General features: G+C 34.3%; 1 protein-coding gene across 2 annotated transcripts in view; it reads left to right on the top strand.

Moving 5' to 3' along the window:
• DTWD2 (DTW domain containing 2) overlaps window positions 1–17,585 on the top strand; it is a 101,939-nt gene that overhangs the window by 18,457 nt on the left and 65,897 nt on the right. For both annotated transcript variants that reach the window (XM_032335416.1, XM_032335414.1), the window contains exons 2-4: window positions 2,629–2,719; window positions 9,502–9,596; window positions 12,268–12,460. In XM_032335416.1, the coding sequence (XP_032191307.1) occupies window positions 2,629–2,719; window positions 9,502–9,596; window positions 12,268–12,460 (379 nt within the window). The remainder of the gene's footprint in view (window positions 1–2,628; window positions 2,720–9,501; window positions 9,597–12,267; window positions 12,461–17,585) is intronic.

Genomic DNA, 17,585 nt, shown 5'->3' with positions numbered 1-17,585 from the left:
CTCTCTCTCTCTTTTTCCCGCCTTTATTTTGTTTCTTAAATTCCACATAATAGTGAAATCACATGGTATTTTTCTTTCTCTGACTGACCTATTTTCTTTAGCATTATACTCTCTAGCTCCATCCATGTTGTTGCAAATGGCAAGATTTCATTCTTTTTACTGCTGAGTAATATTCCATTGTATATTCATACCACCTCTTCTTTATGCACTTATCAGTTCACGGACACTTGGGCTGCTTTCATAATTTGGCTATTGTAAATGACGCTGCTACAAACATGCAGGTGCATGTATGCCTATGAAGTAGGTTTTTTTGTATTCTTTGGATAAATACCTAGTAGTGCGATTGGTGGGTCATAGGGTGCTTCTATTTTTCAGTGTGTTTTTTAAAATGCTTTTGTCAGCTTTGCTTATTTCACTGGACTTTGGGTCTGTGAAACACTTTCCCTTCATCCTAGAAGTGGAACTCTCCAAACTACTTAATTCTAAATCTTCTAAAGTTCAAAGATGTGTTCCCAGGAAGGAAACTATGATTCTGGGTAACTGCAATTTATTATTTTTTTCTTTTTTGAGTAACAGTTTGGGTCAGACATGAAAACCAGAGCTACCAAAATCTGAGCAGTTCTTTGCACTATCTCAAGTATCGTACTGAGGACTTTCATACTCACTATATAGGTGATGAACTAAAGATGTTATTTTCAGGGTTTATTTTACCTAGTGGTTTTCTGCCTGCAGAAATCTGCAGTGTCTACACGGCTTGTTTACTTGACTGGATTTTGCAGTTCTTTGACTTTTCTGATATGTGGATGTTTCCTTCATGGAATAGTTGATATTTTTTTGCATTGTTTGATAGCCTGTCATACAACTTAGAGACATTTAAGGTAATATCCATTCTTAATATATATATTTTAAAGTTTATTTATGTAATCTTTACACCCAACATAAGGCTTGAACTCATGACTCTGAGATCAAGAGCTGCATGTTTTACTGACTGAGCCAGCCAGGCGCCCTGGTGATACTCATTTTAATTCTGAAATTTTAAATTGGCTTCATCTGTTATTAAATTACATTTTATAAGAAAAGTTTACTGACATCTGATTGTGCATTTCAGTCATATGGGGTTTCAGATACAAAATCCGAATCTTTGTACTTCGTCTTCTTCATCTTTCTACTCAGTGAGTTATCTTTTTTTTCTAATTGCAGCCCTTCATCTCTTTGTCAGTATACATAGTTCCATCAACCACTCTCTGCTCCTCTCTGTATTTACTTGTGTTTACTCTTCTCTGACCCCTGAAAGATGCTCTTCATCTCTCTTAATCTGCTTGCATTCCTGAATGGGAATCCATTGTACGGCAGAGTAATCATACTGAATCATTTCAGACGTCAATGGGAAGGGAGCACGTTGGGTTTTCCCTGGGGTAACCATATATTCTAGGTTCAGTGGTGGAAAGGGGAGGTGGGATCATCTTGTATGGTATATTTCTATTCTAAGATATCATTTAGATAATTTCTTCAGCAGGAACATAGGTTTGACAGTTTCTTACAGAATGAGGTGGTAGATACAGTTGAACCAATTTACTCCCACTCTGTGGTTTATTAATGTAATAATTTCTTACCTTGGGGTATAACTCTACATAACTTAAACTGAGAAAGGAATTGATAGCAGTCAGTTTTGTAGTAGTAACAGTATGCTGTTGGGAATTCCCTTTAATACAACATTCATTTGTGTGCTGTTTTAATGGCAGGTAACGTCTGCCTGTAATAGTGATCTGTCATGAAAATTTACCCCCATGATATCTGGCTGCTTGATGAATTTCATATTACAAACATATATCAAATATGGGATTCAATGGTAGAAGATTCATGTATATTTCTGTAATACATTTGGAAGGACACACAGGGAACTGGTCATTGGTTGCCCCTATGGAAGAGAATCCCCTAGTTTGGAGGACTGAGATGGAAATACATACTTTATTCCATTTGAATTTTGTAATGTCATTAAGTGTTACTGAAACAATAGTAAAGCACTAAGAAGTAAGTAAAACAAAAACAAAATGAACAGTAACAATAGGGAAAATAAATTGGTAAGACATTCTGTAGATATAATTTCTGCTAAATATAATCTGGTGGTCCATTTAGGGTTTCTTTTTATGATGGTAAGCTCTTTGTGTTGATTAATTGGCAAGTTTGATTCGAACTCTCTTCTAGGTGGTAATTATATTCTTGTATTTTATCATCATTTTATTCCTTCTGATATCAGATGATTTAGAAGAGTTGCCAGGTTTCTCTTTGATATTGGATCTATTCTTGATTTGGAATGCCAGGTAGTAGAAGTGTTGCTTCAAGAATAAAAAGACCATGATAAGTATTCTTCACTTATGATAACTAAGACAGGATTTTTTGAGGTACTTTGGTTTATATAGATGGTGCAGAATTTACTTGAATCTTTTTCCAAATTCCATTTCTAAAGTCTAATTGATTAAATTCATTCTTGGTGTTTTATTTAAAAGAATGCAGCTTTAGCAAATATCTTTACATAAAGAAGAGGATTATGTTCAAGTTTTAGGTTATTGTTTTATCACTGTATTTTAAACATTTACAGGTTTTCTTTTTCTTTTTCCTGCCCTGTAGCCGGCCTCAGAAAGTGTGTTTGTGTCCATTTCTACCGTTGCATCCTCTGCACATCTCTACTCATTTATACATAATTCAGCATCCAGCTGAGGTAAGATTTATAAAATACATAATTTCAAATAGAATATTAGTATGTAAGAGGAAACACACTGATGAACATATTCATACGTTCCAGCTCTTTAACATATCTGAAAATAAATTGATGATAAATGCTTTGTCTTTGGAAAAAAGTTTCTTTTATATATTATAGTGTCATGTCATATGCTTTAGAGACCTAAAAACTGTTATCTCATAAAACTGTATTATTTCATAAAAATGGTAATTGAATAGTATAGAAATTTAGAACACCAGTGATTCTGTGTGAAGAAAAAATGAAATTTTGTGAGTGAAGAACCAAGAAAATCATTGCTTTTTAAATTTTAATCATAGCACGTATTTCTTAATGTTTCTTGTTAAAGTAGAAATGCCAGTATTTTAGTATTATGAAATGAACATATAAAATAAAATTTTATTCCTGTAATGAGTAGAGCAGATATGTATATTTTAAGTATATATGTTGTAGATGAGGATTTTTTATTTAGTACTTTCCTGTAGAGGTGAAAATTGTGCATGTACTGGTGTGTATGTGTGTTTGTAATTCATGATTAACTGCAGTAAAGAAAGAAGGGAGGGAAGGATTTCCTTGATAACCATAAATGATAATCATTATAAAAATACTTGATGCATGGTACAGAATGGGTTTAGATTAACTGAAATTAAAATTCTTCTAGCATTTGGGAACTCAGGATATAATCTACTGAGTCAGACTTTTGGAGAAGAAATAATTTTTTTCTTAAATTTCTGAAGCCTTTGCCACTTTGAAATCCTTAACAAGGATTTGAAAGGTATCAGTCTGTCTTCTTCCTTTTCCAAATGATGAAACACTTATTCTTTTACTGCAAATTGTCGAATATTCCATTTGTTGGGCAGCAGTTTTTTTTGTTTGTTTGTTTTTTGTTTGTTTGTTTGTTTTAGTGTTACAACATGCTTTTGTCAGGATCTGAACAATTGAACAATTTGGTCACTAGCATTATTTTGCTGTATTTAAATTTGCAATGCTCTGCAGCTCAGAGTTGTAAAAAAATGATAGTTTATGGACCATAATAGTTTTGGATAAAACTCGACTTTTGATGGTGAATGTTTTTTTCATTTTGCAGTATACGTGTGGCAACATCTTTGTGAATAAGTCTCCTCAAGCAAGGGAAACAAAAGCAAAAAAATAGTGTAATAGTGGTTATTATTTTGTGGTTCCAGACATAAGATAGTATTTAAAATATAGGTGTTTTTAAAAATTTGTGCCAATTTTAATGTTTTCAGGGGCCTCTACCTTGGTAGTAAAGAAATAAAACTGTCATTATTTGAGGTGACGTAGAATTGCATAAAACCTTAAAGCCTCTACCAAAAACTATAAGAACCAATAATTGAATTCAGTAAAGTTGCATGATATAAAAATAAAATACAGAAATCTGTTGTGCTTTTATACCCTAACAATGAAGTAGCAGAGGAGAGATTAAGAAAACAATCTCAGGGGCGCCTGGGTGGCTTATTGGGTTAAAGCTTCTGCCTTCAGCTTGGGTCATGATCCCAGGGTCCTGGGATCGAGCCCCTCATCAGGCTCTCTGCTTGGCAGGGAGCCTGCTTCCTCCTTTCTCTCTGCCTGCTTCTCTGCCTACTTGTGATCTCCGACTTTCAGGTAAATAAATAAAATCTTAAAAAAAAAGAAAGAAAAGAAAACAATCTCAGTTCCAGTTATACCATAAAGAGTAAAATACCTAGTAACAAATTTAACCAAAGAAGTGAAAGACCTATAGTGTGAAAACTATAAGCCATTGATGAAAGAAAATGATGGTACAAATAGAATGATATACCATGTTCATGGATTGGAAGATTTAATGTTATTAAAATATGTATATTGCTCAAGGCATTCTACCAGTTCAGTGCAATACCTTTTAAAATACCACTAGCATTTTTCACAGAACTAGAGCAAGTATTCCCAATATTTGTATGTTACCACCAAAGACCTTGAATAAATAAAGCACTCTTGAGAAAGAAGAGCAAAAATGGAGGTATCACAATCCCACATTTCAAGATATCCACTTCGAAGCTGTAATAATCAAAACAGTATTATGTTACTGGCACAGAAGTAGACATATAGATCAATAGAACAGGATAGAGAGACCAGAAGGAAACCTATACTTATATTAATTAATTAATTAATTTACAAACAAAGGAGGCAAGAATATATAATGGGGAAAAGAAGGTCTCTTCTATAAATGGTGCTGGGAAAACTGGTCACCTACATTCAGAACAGTGGAATTGGACCACTTGCTTATACTATAAACAGAATAAACCCAAAATGGATTAAAGTCCTAAAAGTGATATCTGAAACCACAAAGCTACTAAAAGAACAGATAGGCAGTAAGGTTTTGGGCATTGGCCTTAGCAGCATCTTTATGAATATGTCTCCCCAAGCAAGGGAAACAAAAGCAAAAAATAGTGTACTAGTGTTTTTAGTACACCAAAATTAAAGACTTCTCTACAGTGAAAGAAACCATCAACAAAATGAAAATGCAATCTATGGAATAGGAGAAGGTATTTGTAAATGATAGATCTTATTGTTGGTTAATAAGGTTAATATGCAAAATATACAAGGAACTTACACAAGTCAACATCAAAAACCAAATAATCCAGTTGAAAATGGTCATAAGACCTGAAAGAAGACATACAGAAGACCAACAGACACATGAAAAGACACTCAATGTCAGTTATCATCAGGAAAATGCCAATCAAAGCCACAATGAAGTATCTCCTCCTCAAGCCTGTCAGAATAACAAGTATCAAGAAGACAAGAAATAGGGGGCGCCTGGGTGGCTCAGTGGGTTAAAGCCTCTGCCTTTGGCTCAGGTCATGATCTCAGGTCCTGGGATCAAGCTCCGCATCAGGCTCTCTGCTCAGCAGGGAGCCTGCTTCCTCCTCTCTCTTTGCCTGCCTCTCTGCCTGCTTATGATCTCTCTCTCTGTGTCAAATAAATAAATAAAATCTTTAAAAAAAAAAAAAGAAGACAAGAAATAGCAAGTGGAGAAAATGGCACCCTTTTGTACTTTCGGTGGGAATGTAAACTGGTATAACCACTATGGAAAATTATGGAGTGTCCTCAAAAAATTAAAAATAGAAATACCATTTGACCATTAAGTCCATCAGAGGGTATTTACCCACAGAAAATGGAAACAGTAATTTGAAAAGATACATGCACCACTATGTTTATTGCAGCATTATTTACAATAGCCAAGATATGGAAGCAGCCTAAGTGTCCATCGATAGACACACGCACATACACACACACACACACACACAGGAGTATTTCTCAGCCATAAGAAGAATGAGATCTTGTCATTTGTACAACATGGGTGGACCTGGAGAGTGTATTATGCTAAGTGTAATAAGGCAGAGAGAGAAGGACAAATACCATATGATTTCACTTATATGTTGAATCTGAAGAACAAAACAAACGGCAAATAAAAAAAAAACTGGAAACATACTTATAAATACAGAGAACAAACTGGTGGTTGCCAGAGGAGAAGGTGGTAGGGGGTTAGGAGGTACAAATTTCCACTTGTAAAGTAAATAAGTCATGGGGACAAAAAGTACAGCATTGGGAATATAGTTATTAATATTGTAATAATGTGTGATGACAGAAGGTTACATACTTACTGTGGTGAGCATTGTGTAGTATATAGAATTGTCAAATCATTAGGTTCTATACCTGAAACTAATAAAATATTGTGTGTATATCAGCTATACATGATAAACATTATGTATAAATACAATATAATATAAATACTCAATAATAATTAAATTAATAAAATTTTATTTATTAAATTCAGTAATAAAAATTAAATAGTAAAAGGTCAAAAATGTAGGTGTTTTCATTGATTTGTGGCAGTTTTAATGCTTTCAAATATCTTATTCATTCATTTATTTTTCTTCTCCTTTGCTTCCTTTCTTTCTTACTTTTTTTCATGATTAGTTCACAGTGTAGGTGATCCTCTATAATTGTGTATGCTACAGATATCTTTTATACAAGTATCTACAACTATATCCATACTGTTTTTCCTTGTCATCCAAGGAGCTTTCCAGTTTTAATCTAACTCAATAATACTGGCCTTCCTTGTACTTAATCTCAGCACATTTTTTTTTCTTTTTAATGAGCATTCTAATTTGACCATTCCCCCTAAAAAGTGATTGAAGTCCATTTAGATAGGCTTTAGGAGGAGGCTTTGGGAAAAGATTTGATGGAGTGGATGATACGGAGGTGATATGGTGGAGCATTTCAAAGAGTACTTACATGTTTGGAGAAAAGTATTTAAGAATAAAATGTAATGGTTATCTCAAAAGTGTGAAAAATATCTGTAAGGAAGAAATGTTCTGTGACACCATGTAGCCATAGTGATGTAAGCACTATTTATTGACTTAACTAAAAATATGAGAATATGTGATGTTAGGGCATGATGGAAGAAAGGTAAATCCCTATTTATTGTAAGAGGCTGTGCTTATTCAGTGCCTTTAGTTAAGAATAAGGGCTCAGGAGCCAGACTGCTTGAATGTAAAGCCTTAATAGCTCTGTAAACTGTAACCCTGGGCAAGTTAATTAACTTCTCTGTGCTTTAGTTTCATCATTAGGAAAATGGACATGATAAAAGATACACTTCTTTACTGGTTTACTGCGAGCAGTAAATGAATCAGTTTGTCTATCCATCTATCTATAATGTACTTAGAATTATGTTTATTAGAGTCAGCTATGATGATGATAATAAATGGTGGTTTGTAAGTAATACTTAAAATTGATAGTAAGAGGGGCACCTGGGTGGCTCAGTGGGTTAGGCCTCTGCCTTCGGCTCGGGTCGTGGTCCCAGGGTCCTGGGATTGAGCCCCGCATCTGGCTCTCTGCTCAGCGGGGAGCCTGCTTCCTCCTCTCTCTCTGCCTGCCTCTCTGCCTGCTTGTGGTCTCTGTCTGTCAAATAAATAAAATAAATCTTTAAAATCTTTAAAAAAAAATTGATAGTAAGACACACATGTTTTATACAAATATGGAGATAACTACTAGAAGAAATAGTTGAGAGAGTTAAAGTGATTGCCTTTGGGAAGTGGTAGTGGGGAGTATATCTGGGAACATTATAAATCTTTTGATTTTGATACTGCACTATTTAATTCTATATATATGTATGTATGTATATATATGTATGCTGGTTGAAGTTTGGAGAGTGGTTTAAGTAGTATGTGTCATAGTCTCATAGTGACGGTAAGGAGGGAAGAAAATAATAGGACATATTGGAGACTGTCCCAGACCTCTCCCCTTACCTCTCCTCATCCCATTCTCCGTAGGAGCTGCTCCACATTGGTTCCATTCTCCTCACAGCTCTAGCTTGCTACATGTTCTTTTTAATTGCAAATCCCAACAAATCTGACTCTCCTCTTTTGTTTTCCAAGTTTTAGGTAGATTAATTTAACTACTCTTGGCATCTCTAGATTTACCTTTTCAAATTATTTTAATCAACACTTCAGAAACCTAGGACGAAAGAGATTAATGCAAAAATGTCCCTGAAGGATGTATTTGTGTGTGTGTTGAATACCGTTACTACCATAATTTTTGTTTCTGTTATAAACATAAGTAATGTAATTATAAACTTATTTTTGGTTACTTCAGTAAATTCATATGAAACGTCACCCTTTTGTGTGTTAATATGCTGTGTGTATTAATGTGCCATAATGGTCACATTAATTGCTGTGAGGATATATATAAACAGTGTTACATAAACTGATAAAGGTAACAGGGGTCTGTAGGTAGGTGAACTGCTCAGAGAGGGCTCCTGGCACTTATTACATCAGGCTTAAAATTTCCAGTCGGGCCAGTGGAGACGAGCCAGACAGTGACTGAGCACTATAGACTAAAATAACCAAGAAGAGGCAGGCTCAGGCAAACCAGCATATCAGCTGGGTATACTAGGATAAAGGATAGAATTCTTGTGACAGGAAAGGTGGTTTTTAGTGTTGAAAGCTAGGATGTTGGAAAAAAACACTGATGATAGTTAATGGAATTTGCAGGAATGGTCACCAGATTTCTCTGTGCTAAGGTTATTTTACTTTTCCCCTTCCTATAACCTTTATTGTTTGGATATAGCCTGTAAATCCAACCCACATTCAGGTGAGTAGGAGACATTAAGCTCCACCTCCTGGAGTAGGGAGTACTTATGTTTACTACTTGGAATTCTTCTGTAAGGAATTTTATCTCTTCTCTCCTATTTATTTTCTTATTTTGGGTCATAATCCAGGTACTTTGCTATTTACTTTGTTATTCAAATTGTACCATTTTGGTCATTGGGAACTCTTTAAGCTTGGCTTCTGTGTCAGTTTGATGGGCTCCATGACTTTTTCTTTTTTAGCACTTCCTTCTTTCCTGGACATAAGGATTTAGGCAATTATCTTCAAGTTGATGTACTACAAAATGTAATTATTACTGAAATAAATTTGTCAGAATAAATGATTCAGTTTAGTTAAATTCAGATTTCATTTTTCATAATCTTAACTATTATTTACATTAATGTAATCTTCTTATTTGATTAGTAAATCTCTAAACACACACAAGTAAAATAAAAATGTTTACTTATGTTTAATACTGATAAATCAGAGAAACTGTGGCTCTTTTTATTAAACTGTGATTTGTAAAAAAATTCTTGTGGAAGTTATATATCATGTAATGAATCATGTTCATCATGAGTTTTAAAAGTGTGTTTGTCTAAGTGAAAATCTATGTCTTAATTAATTTTGTAATTAAAGGAAAGCAAGGTGTTGCGGACAGTTCCCCTATTAGCAGCATGCGTCCCCCAGGACAAGTGTAAAGTCAAGATTGGTCGTCGCTTCAGTGAAGAAAGGTAAATTACCTTTTAGGGAAATTGAGAATAAGTCACAGCTACACAGATCTTTAAAAAGTGGTTTCTTTCACCTTATCCATCAGATCCAGAGCATGGTACACTGGAAGAGGTTAAAAAAAAATTAAGTTCTGCCTTCTTCCTCAAAATAATACAGGACAAATCAAAACATGAACAAAAACACCCTCAGAAAACACAGGCCAAAATGTAATAAACAGAGGAATTATCTCAGTTCTACAGGAATATATTTTGAGTCTAAAAGACATGTATTTACTGTTTATTTCATTTTAGAGGATTTGTATTAGATTTAGTTGTGTTTTTTCTTCTTTCTTTTCTTAAATTAACAATTATATATGATATACATTTATGTAAATGAACACATATTTATCCAATTCCTGCCCATTAAGGCTTTCCTAAGGCATGATGACTAGTACTGTATTTAGTATTCTTGTTATAGGCACATCACATTTAAAAAAAATTTTTTTAAGATTTTATGTATTTATTTGACAGAAGGAGCACAAGCAGGGGGAGTGGCAAGCATTTCCAGGAGAAACAGACTCCCCGCTGAGCAAGGAGCCTGATATGGGACTTGATCCTTCAGCTCAGGTCATGATCCCAGGACCCTGGGATCATGACCTGAGCTGAAGGCAGACATTTAACCAACTGAGCCACCCAGGCTCCCCAGATCATATCTTTTTTAAAGGATGCCTTTTCTTGTCATGTTTAAAATAACTCTTTGATTGAGGCCCAGTATTTTTAGGGGCAGCAGCCCATTAGTTGATAAGTTCACTGACAGTTCTATAATGTTCTTGGATCTTACTTCACATACAATGTTCTTGGATCTTATTATATAACCCATTATCATAAATTTATATTAAATACTATGTATATATTTAAGTTTTTCTGCAAATCTTTTATCTTTGAAGCATTTTTTTTTGCTTTTCTGCCCATTCACAAAGCCTTCACTAATTATTTTGATCCCACCTGCACAGTTAAGTATATTTTTAGATGCAAAATTTAATTTCTTTTGAAAATATAGGGATTTGTTTTTCAGTCCACTTATGAAAATGCTAAATAAGGCTAGTACTAGCTCCCATCCCAGGGAATTGACCAGAATTTTCCCTTCCCTTATTATTTTGGGTTCCTTTTTATTTAGTTTCAAATTATGAAAATAATATCATGTTAGAACTTTATAAAATCATTTTTTCCCTTCTTGGTAACTATTGTTTAGGAACACTTCTCATATAAAATTTTCTTTGCCTTGCCCTCAGAGATGAGATTTGCTCTGGGCTTGGTGTGAATTTTGCCATTTTATTAGGAATGCACATGAGATCCAGAGCCCTTTGCATGGCGAGCGTGTGTATCATTTACTTTGTGACATTTCTTTCACATAAAGTCTCTTTGTAATTTGTGGGTGGATGTAGGTATATCCAAACTTGATCCATCTGCCAGCTTGGATCCAGTTTATTTCATTGCAGTTTATTTCATTTCATTTAGATGAGTATCTAAACTATCTGGGTCATTCCTGACATTTGGCTATCTAACAGCTCCACCAACGTGTTTGTGGTTGAGAATCTTTTTTTAAAAAAATTATTATTATTATTATTTTCCTCACCGTAGCAAAACTCCCCCAATGTTGTGGATGAGAATCTTGATGTGTTTTCAAATAGTTCATCCCATTTTGAATCTATTATATTAAGTAGTTTGTTTTTTTCCTTTGGAGCCTAATATGGTGCCTAGTCAGTAAACTATTATTCACTATTGGATTTTAAACTAAAGCCAGTTGATATTGTTAATTAATTATTAATCTGGCAATTGAATGGTGTTAATTTAAGTTTTTTTTAAAGAGTACATGATGTAACCATTCAGGAATGGTTAAGAGACCTACTGCTTTTGGTATCTTTTATAAGTGGAGTTTAAAAATACTTACCTTCAGGGGCACCTGGGTGGCTCAGTGGGTTAAAGCCTCTGCCTTCAGCTTAGGTCATGATCCCAGGGTCCTGGGATCGAGCCCCACATCAGGCTCCCTGCTCAGCAGTGAGCCTGCTTCCCCCTCTCACTCTCTGCCTGCCTCTCTCCCTACTTGTGATCTCTGTCTGTCAAATAAATAAATAAAATCTTAAAAAAAATACTTACTTTCAATTTTTTGCCTCGAGTATATAAGAAAACAATTGGGTTTTGTGTACCAACCCTATATCAGGTGACTTTCTAAATTTATCTGCTACTTATTGGAATTGTTTTGTAGCTTCCCTAGAACTTTCTATTCAAGTTGTACTATCACCTGCAAATGATCTTTATGGCTTTTATTTTTTTTTCTTGCTTTATTGCAATAACTGGAAACCTCAGTACAATGTATATTAGGAGTGGTGAAAACCAATATTTCACTTTGATCCCAATCTCAAGGGACATTGTAAAATAAGATCTTGATGTACATTTTTGTAGATGCCATTAATCAGTTTGAAGATGCCATTTATTGTCTTCAATAGACTCTCTAACTTGTTTCCTTCCCTTCAAGGTTGTTTTGTTGCTTGCAGACAGAGGCTTTCTGACTCTTTCTTACATTTCCAGTACCAAAATGCTTTCATGTGTATTTTTGAAGGAACTACAATAAGAGTAGTTAAACTTCTTTTTTCCCCTCACAAGCTAACAGAGGATTTTCTTTTTAAATTTTTAGAGATCCTGAACTTTCAACTATTTGTCGGAAGTCTGATACATTAATATTATATCCAGGGGCCGAAGCTGCTAATTTGGAAGAATTTATATTAGAATCTCCTATTTATCCTTCCACAATCATCATCATCGATGGTACATGGAGCCAGGCTAAGGACATTTTCTATAAGAATTCTTTGTTCCGACTCCCCAAACAGGTAAACTAGTATTTTAATGTAGAATAAACACAAATGTATAATTATGTATGTTGTATATATTTTCTGTGAGGAGCTACACATATGTTTTTTATGTATGGATTTGGTAATAATTATGTGTGTGAATGCATGTACATAGATATGTATATGTGTGTATGTGTGTTTGCTATGTATATGTAGAAAGTTTGAACCCTGTTCATCTTTTTCAATTCCTGCCACCAAACTTCACCTTAATTTAGGCATTTGGTTATAGTAAGAGTATCTCAGACATTTAATCGGTGAAGTCTAAGGATTAATTATTTCTATATCTGTTAATGTTTTTGTGAAGTGTTATATTTAAATACTTCTGTATGGTAACTAAATTACCTCTTCTTATTAGGAATGACTTAATTTTTATGAAATACTATTTTGTCATTTATTATTATAATTAGATTATCCTTCAATTTGTTGATGATGGTACGTTTCCCATAGTGAGCCATTCTTGTATTCATTGAATGTACCCCACTTGATCATTTTATATTCTCCTTTTGATATTTTGCTGAAATTTTTATTTGAGGCCATTGAATTATAATTTATGTATTTTTTATACTTCTATTATCAGGTTTGAGTACTAAGATAGTCTTAACTTCACCAAATGAATAGGAGAGATTTTAGTATTTCCTATGGCCTGGAATAGTTCAAATAATATTGGAATTCTTGCTTTTTAAAAACTAGAATGAACTCATTGGTGAAACCACCTGTTCCTGGTCTTTTTAAAAATGATAACTTTTAAACCCTTCTTTTAAGCTCTTATGGAAATTATTCAAGCTTTCTCCTTCTGTTTGATTTTTTAATAACTTTTTAAAAAAACTTTAATCTTTTTGGGGTAATTATTCCTTTCCCTTGAGTTAACAAATTGGTTGCCATATACCTGAATATATTCTTACATACTTAATTTATTCTGAATTATGTCTTTTGTCCTTTCTAATCACTCACACACACACTTTTTTCCCTATGAGCATACTCAAAAGATGTTTCTCTGTTTTATTTAGCTTTTAAAAGTATTAGCCTTTAGATTGTTTTAATGGCTATTGTACTTCATTTTTTCCTTAATCTGTGATTTTTATCTTGATCAGTTTCTTTCACCACTTTCAGCTCATTTTTATGTTTTTGTAAGATTTTACTGTGTATTTTCTTCCTTTAGTAAGATTAGTGAGTTCCTTCTTTAATAATAAAAGGAGAGAAGACTGTAATATTTCTTCTTTTTCTGGGTTTGTTAATGGTAAGAAACCCGAATTGGAAATGAGGTCCATCAGACAATGGATGGGTTTGATTGGACCTCCTTAGTGGTCCCAGACTACATTTGATTTATGTGTCCCTTCCGGTTTTTTTTTTTTTTTTAATAATTAACATATAATGTATTATTTGTTTCGGTGTACAGGTCTGTGATTCATTAGTCTTACACAATGCACAGCACTCCCCATAGCACATACTCTCTCCATGTCCATCACCCAGCCACACCATCCCTCCCACCCCCCCCACTTCATAATATTTCTTCTTAATGTTACTTTCATTGTAGCTTATAATTTTGGGTTGATGTATACTTATATCTATACCACTGATATGATTTGTAATTAGTTTTGATTTCTTTCTACTCATGGATTATTGATGACTTCTTTTATTTTTTAAGATTTTATTTATTTATTTTTGAGAGAGAGTGAGCAAGTAAACACGTACAAGCAGCAGGGAGGGGCAGAGGGAGAAGCAGACTCCCCACTGAGCAGGGAGCCCAGATGTGGGACTCAATCCCAGGATCCTGGGATCATGACTTGAGTTGAAGCAACCTATTGAGCCACCCACTTGCCCTATCAATGACTTCTTAATTCTCAGGTGTTACAAGATTTTTGTCTCTTTTATTTGTATTTCTTATTTTGTTATATTGTGATAAAAGAACACTGCCTACAATATTTTGAGTATGTTTATGATTTTTGTATGGGTAAGTAAATGGCAAATTTTTGTATCTGTTTTGTGACTATAAAAAATTCACTATAAAAATTCACATTCTCGGGGCACCTGGGTGGCTCAGTGGGTTAAAGCCTCTGCCTTTGGCTCAGGTCACGATCCCGGGGTCCTGAGATCGAGCCCCGCATCCGGCTCTCTGCTCAGCGGGGAGCCTGCTTCCTCCTCTTTCTGCCTGCCTCTCTGCCTGCTTGTGATCTCTCTCTCTCTCTGTCAAATAAATAAATGAAATCTAAAAAAAAAAAAAAAAAAAATTCACATTCTCAAATTTTTCATTGCACTTTTATTTTTGTCATACATGAAGTATTTAATTCTGAAAAAGGTATTTGAAAAGCTTCTGTTCATGTCTTTTAAATGAAGTTGGCTCTGCATTTCTAGTAGCTTTTGTGTTATATATTTATCTGTTCTGTTATGTGTATAACAACACATGCACTTGGTGACGAATAACAGTGGAATCATGATTCTGAGATTCTAATCTCAAACTCTTCGTAGTTTTCATTCCCTTTGATTAAAATGCAGATACGGTTTTTAGATGAGACTCATCTACGCAAAACAGATGTAAAAAACAGCTGACGTGTTGAGTGCTTTGAATGAACCAGTCGTAATTCCAAGTGGTTTATGTGTCTTAACTTGCTTAAGTCATCCCCAGAGTATTGTTACTGTCTTAGGTAACACAAGAAGAGGCTGACACACAGATGCGTTCAGTACCTTGCTTTAGATCACACAACTATTTCAGAGCAGAGCTGCGTCTTTAACCGATCTAGTTTTGAGCCAACGCTGTTTTCTTAACCAGAGCAGCATACTGAAAGGGAAGCTTCCATCAAGGATATTTACCGAGTATAGCTTCCGTAGGTTTATCTGGCTTTGTGAATATACCATGATCCACAAGAACCAACTCCTAAAAGGCAGGGATACTGTTAGATTGCTGCACATTTTAGACAAAATTTATGTTGACATTACAATTAGATATTGTCCAACATACAAAGAAAGTTTATGGAAGTCTTATGTCTGTAGGTTTGGTGCAAATATTTGAATTGTTTTTTCTTGCTTATGCTGTGTCTGCATCTTTCATTTTGTGGTAACATGAGTACATGAGTACCATAGCAATGAATTACAAAGTCATATTACAAAGATTAAAAGATACTTTAAAATAAATATTTTACCAAATTCATTTTCTTCTTTAAGGACATAGGTAAATGAAATAATTTTCCCATCCTACTATACCATATATTTTTTTTAATCACTTTTTCCTTTTCTCATTTTTCTAAGCTAGAAGCAAATATAAGTAGATATTTGTTTAGCCTGGAAATGGGCCTATTATGACCATCAGATAAAATAAAGTGCTTAAAAGAAACATTAGCTAGATTTGACTATATGACAGAAAATATCACCATAAGCTAAAGTGAAAGGCAGATAGCTTTCTGGAAATCTGTGAATCAGATAAAGGCTTCGTAAGCTTAGAGTTCTTAGAAATGAAAAAGGTAAAGGTGAAAAATCTCCAAAAAATGGGCCATTAGAAAATAAATGTATTTATAAAATACCTTGGTAATTATATAACAATGTGATACTAAGATGTCAACTTTTATGTTGAAAGAGCTTCAAACTTTCAGAAAAGTCTCAAGAATTGTAACAAAGGTCCCTTGAATGCCCTGAAGTTTTACCATTATTCTTTAATTGCCTTATCAGTCTCTCTGTGTGTATTTTATGCTTTTCTGAACCTCTTCAGAGTTATGGAATAGGTATCCAAATTTACTTTTTAAATTGAAATGTTGCTAGCTCTGGCAAGAGCTCTAGCAAAAGTGTCTGTTTCTAAATATTTTTTCCTAAAATTTTTTTTTTGCTTGAAATAAAAAAAAATAGTGATTTAAAGCCCAACACAATTTATAAAAACTCATATATTCTGAGATAGTTTCATCTTAATATACATGGGAAATATGGGTCGTTTTAGGAATAATAATGCGTATGCTTTTTTAGAGTGTCATACAATACATAGCCCAAATATATGAGTGTGGGTTGGTTAGACAAACCAACCCACTTTCTGGAAGTTGTTGCAAAAACCAGTGAAATCTGTATACTTACTCTTTCTTTAAAAGAAAAAAGTTTTATATGTATACATACACTTACATATTCACAGATAGCTAAGTTGAGGTGAAGAGAGAATTGATTTTTGAATGTAACAACGCCTACCTTTAGACATCTATAAAATGATGTTGATAATTATAGTGATTTTATAGTAAGTTCTGAACTACCTCTTATAGTTCACTTTTTGTTACTTTTGTAACACTAAAAAGATATGCTTATTTTTAATATATTCTCCCGTTCTTAAAAAACTTCCCATTCGTATATAATGATTTTTATTTAATTAGTAACTATTCCCCAGCTTTTCTGGAAAGAATTTTTGTTTTATTATGCAATAAACTTTCCTAGGGGCCCGGCTTTAATAAGTGAGTGTACAGTTAAGATAACTTAACTTCTTGTAACATGAATTGTGCACGGGTAATTAACGACAGAGTTTCAATTCAAACTTGAACAAAAAAGAAAGTATACAGGTCATGTCACTAGGAAGCTGAGAACCAGTAGGAGTGGCTTCTGTCTTGCCTGGGATCTGGTTCTGAAGCAGCTCTCTCTGTTTTTGAGGACTGCTGCCCTCTGCATTGGGTTTGATTTTTGACTTCTTCTGTGCTACTGGAAGAAATCTGTAGGAAGCAGCAGATTAGCCTCTTACTGGCTTAATTTATCTTTTTTTTTTTTTTAAGATTTTATTTATTTGACAGACAGAGATCACAAGTAGGCAGAGAGGCAGGCAGAGAGAGGAGGAAGCAGGCTCCCTGTTGAGCAGAGAGCCTGACGTGGGGCTCCATCCCAGGACCCTGGGATCATAACCCGAGCCAAAGGCAGAGGCCTTAACCCACTAAGCCACCCAGGTGCCCGTGGCTTAATTTATCTCAACAGAAAGATGATTTCTCCTTCCAAGGGCAGAATCCTGGATTGTCCCATTGTTGGGCGTGGGGAGGATGGTGGTACAACTAATAAGAGCAGGACCACATGAATCTGGAAATTTCTCCAAGAACGTGAGGTGGTGTTATCAGGACTATTTAAAAGCAGGGATGGTCAGACCAAAAACCCATAG

The sequence above is a fragment of the Mustela erminea genome, chromosome 3 (genome assembly GCF_009829155.1).
Source record: "Mustela erminea isolate mMusErm1 chromosome 3, mMusErm1.Pri, whole genome shotgun sequence".
NCBI classification, from domain to species: domain Eukaryota; kingdom Metazoa; phylum Chordata; class Mammalia; order Carnivora; family Mustelidae; genus Mustela; species Mustela erminea.
Note: the sequence above shows the minus strand (reverse complement) of the source record. Positions and strands in the feature narration are given on the sequence as shown.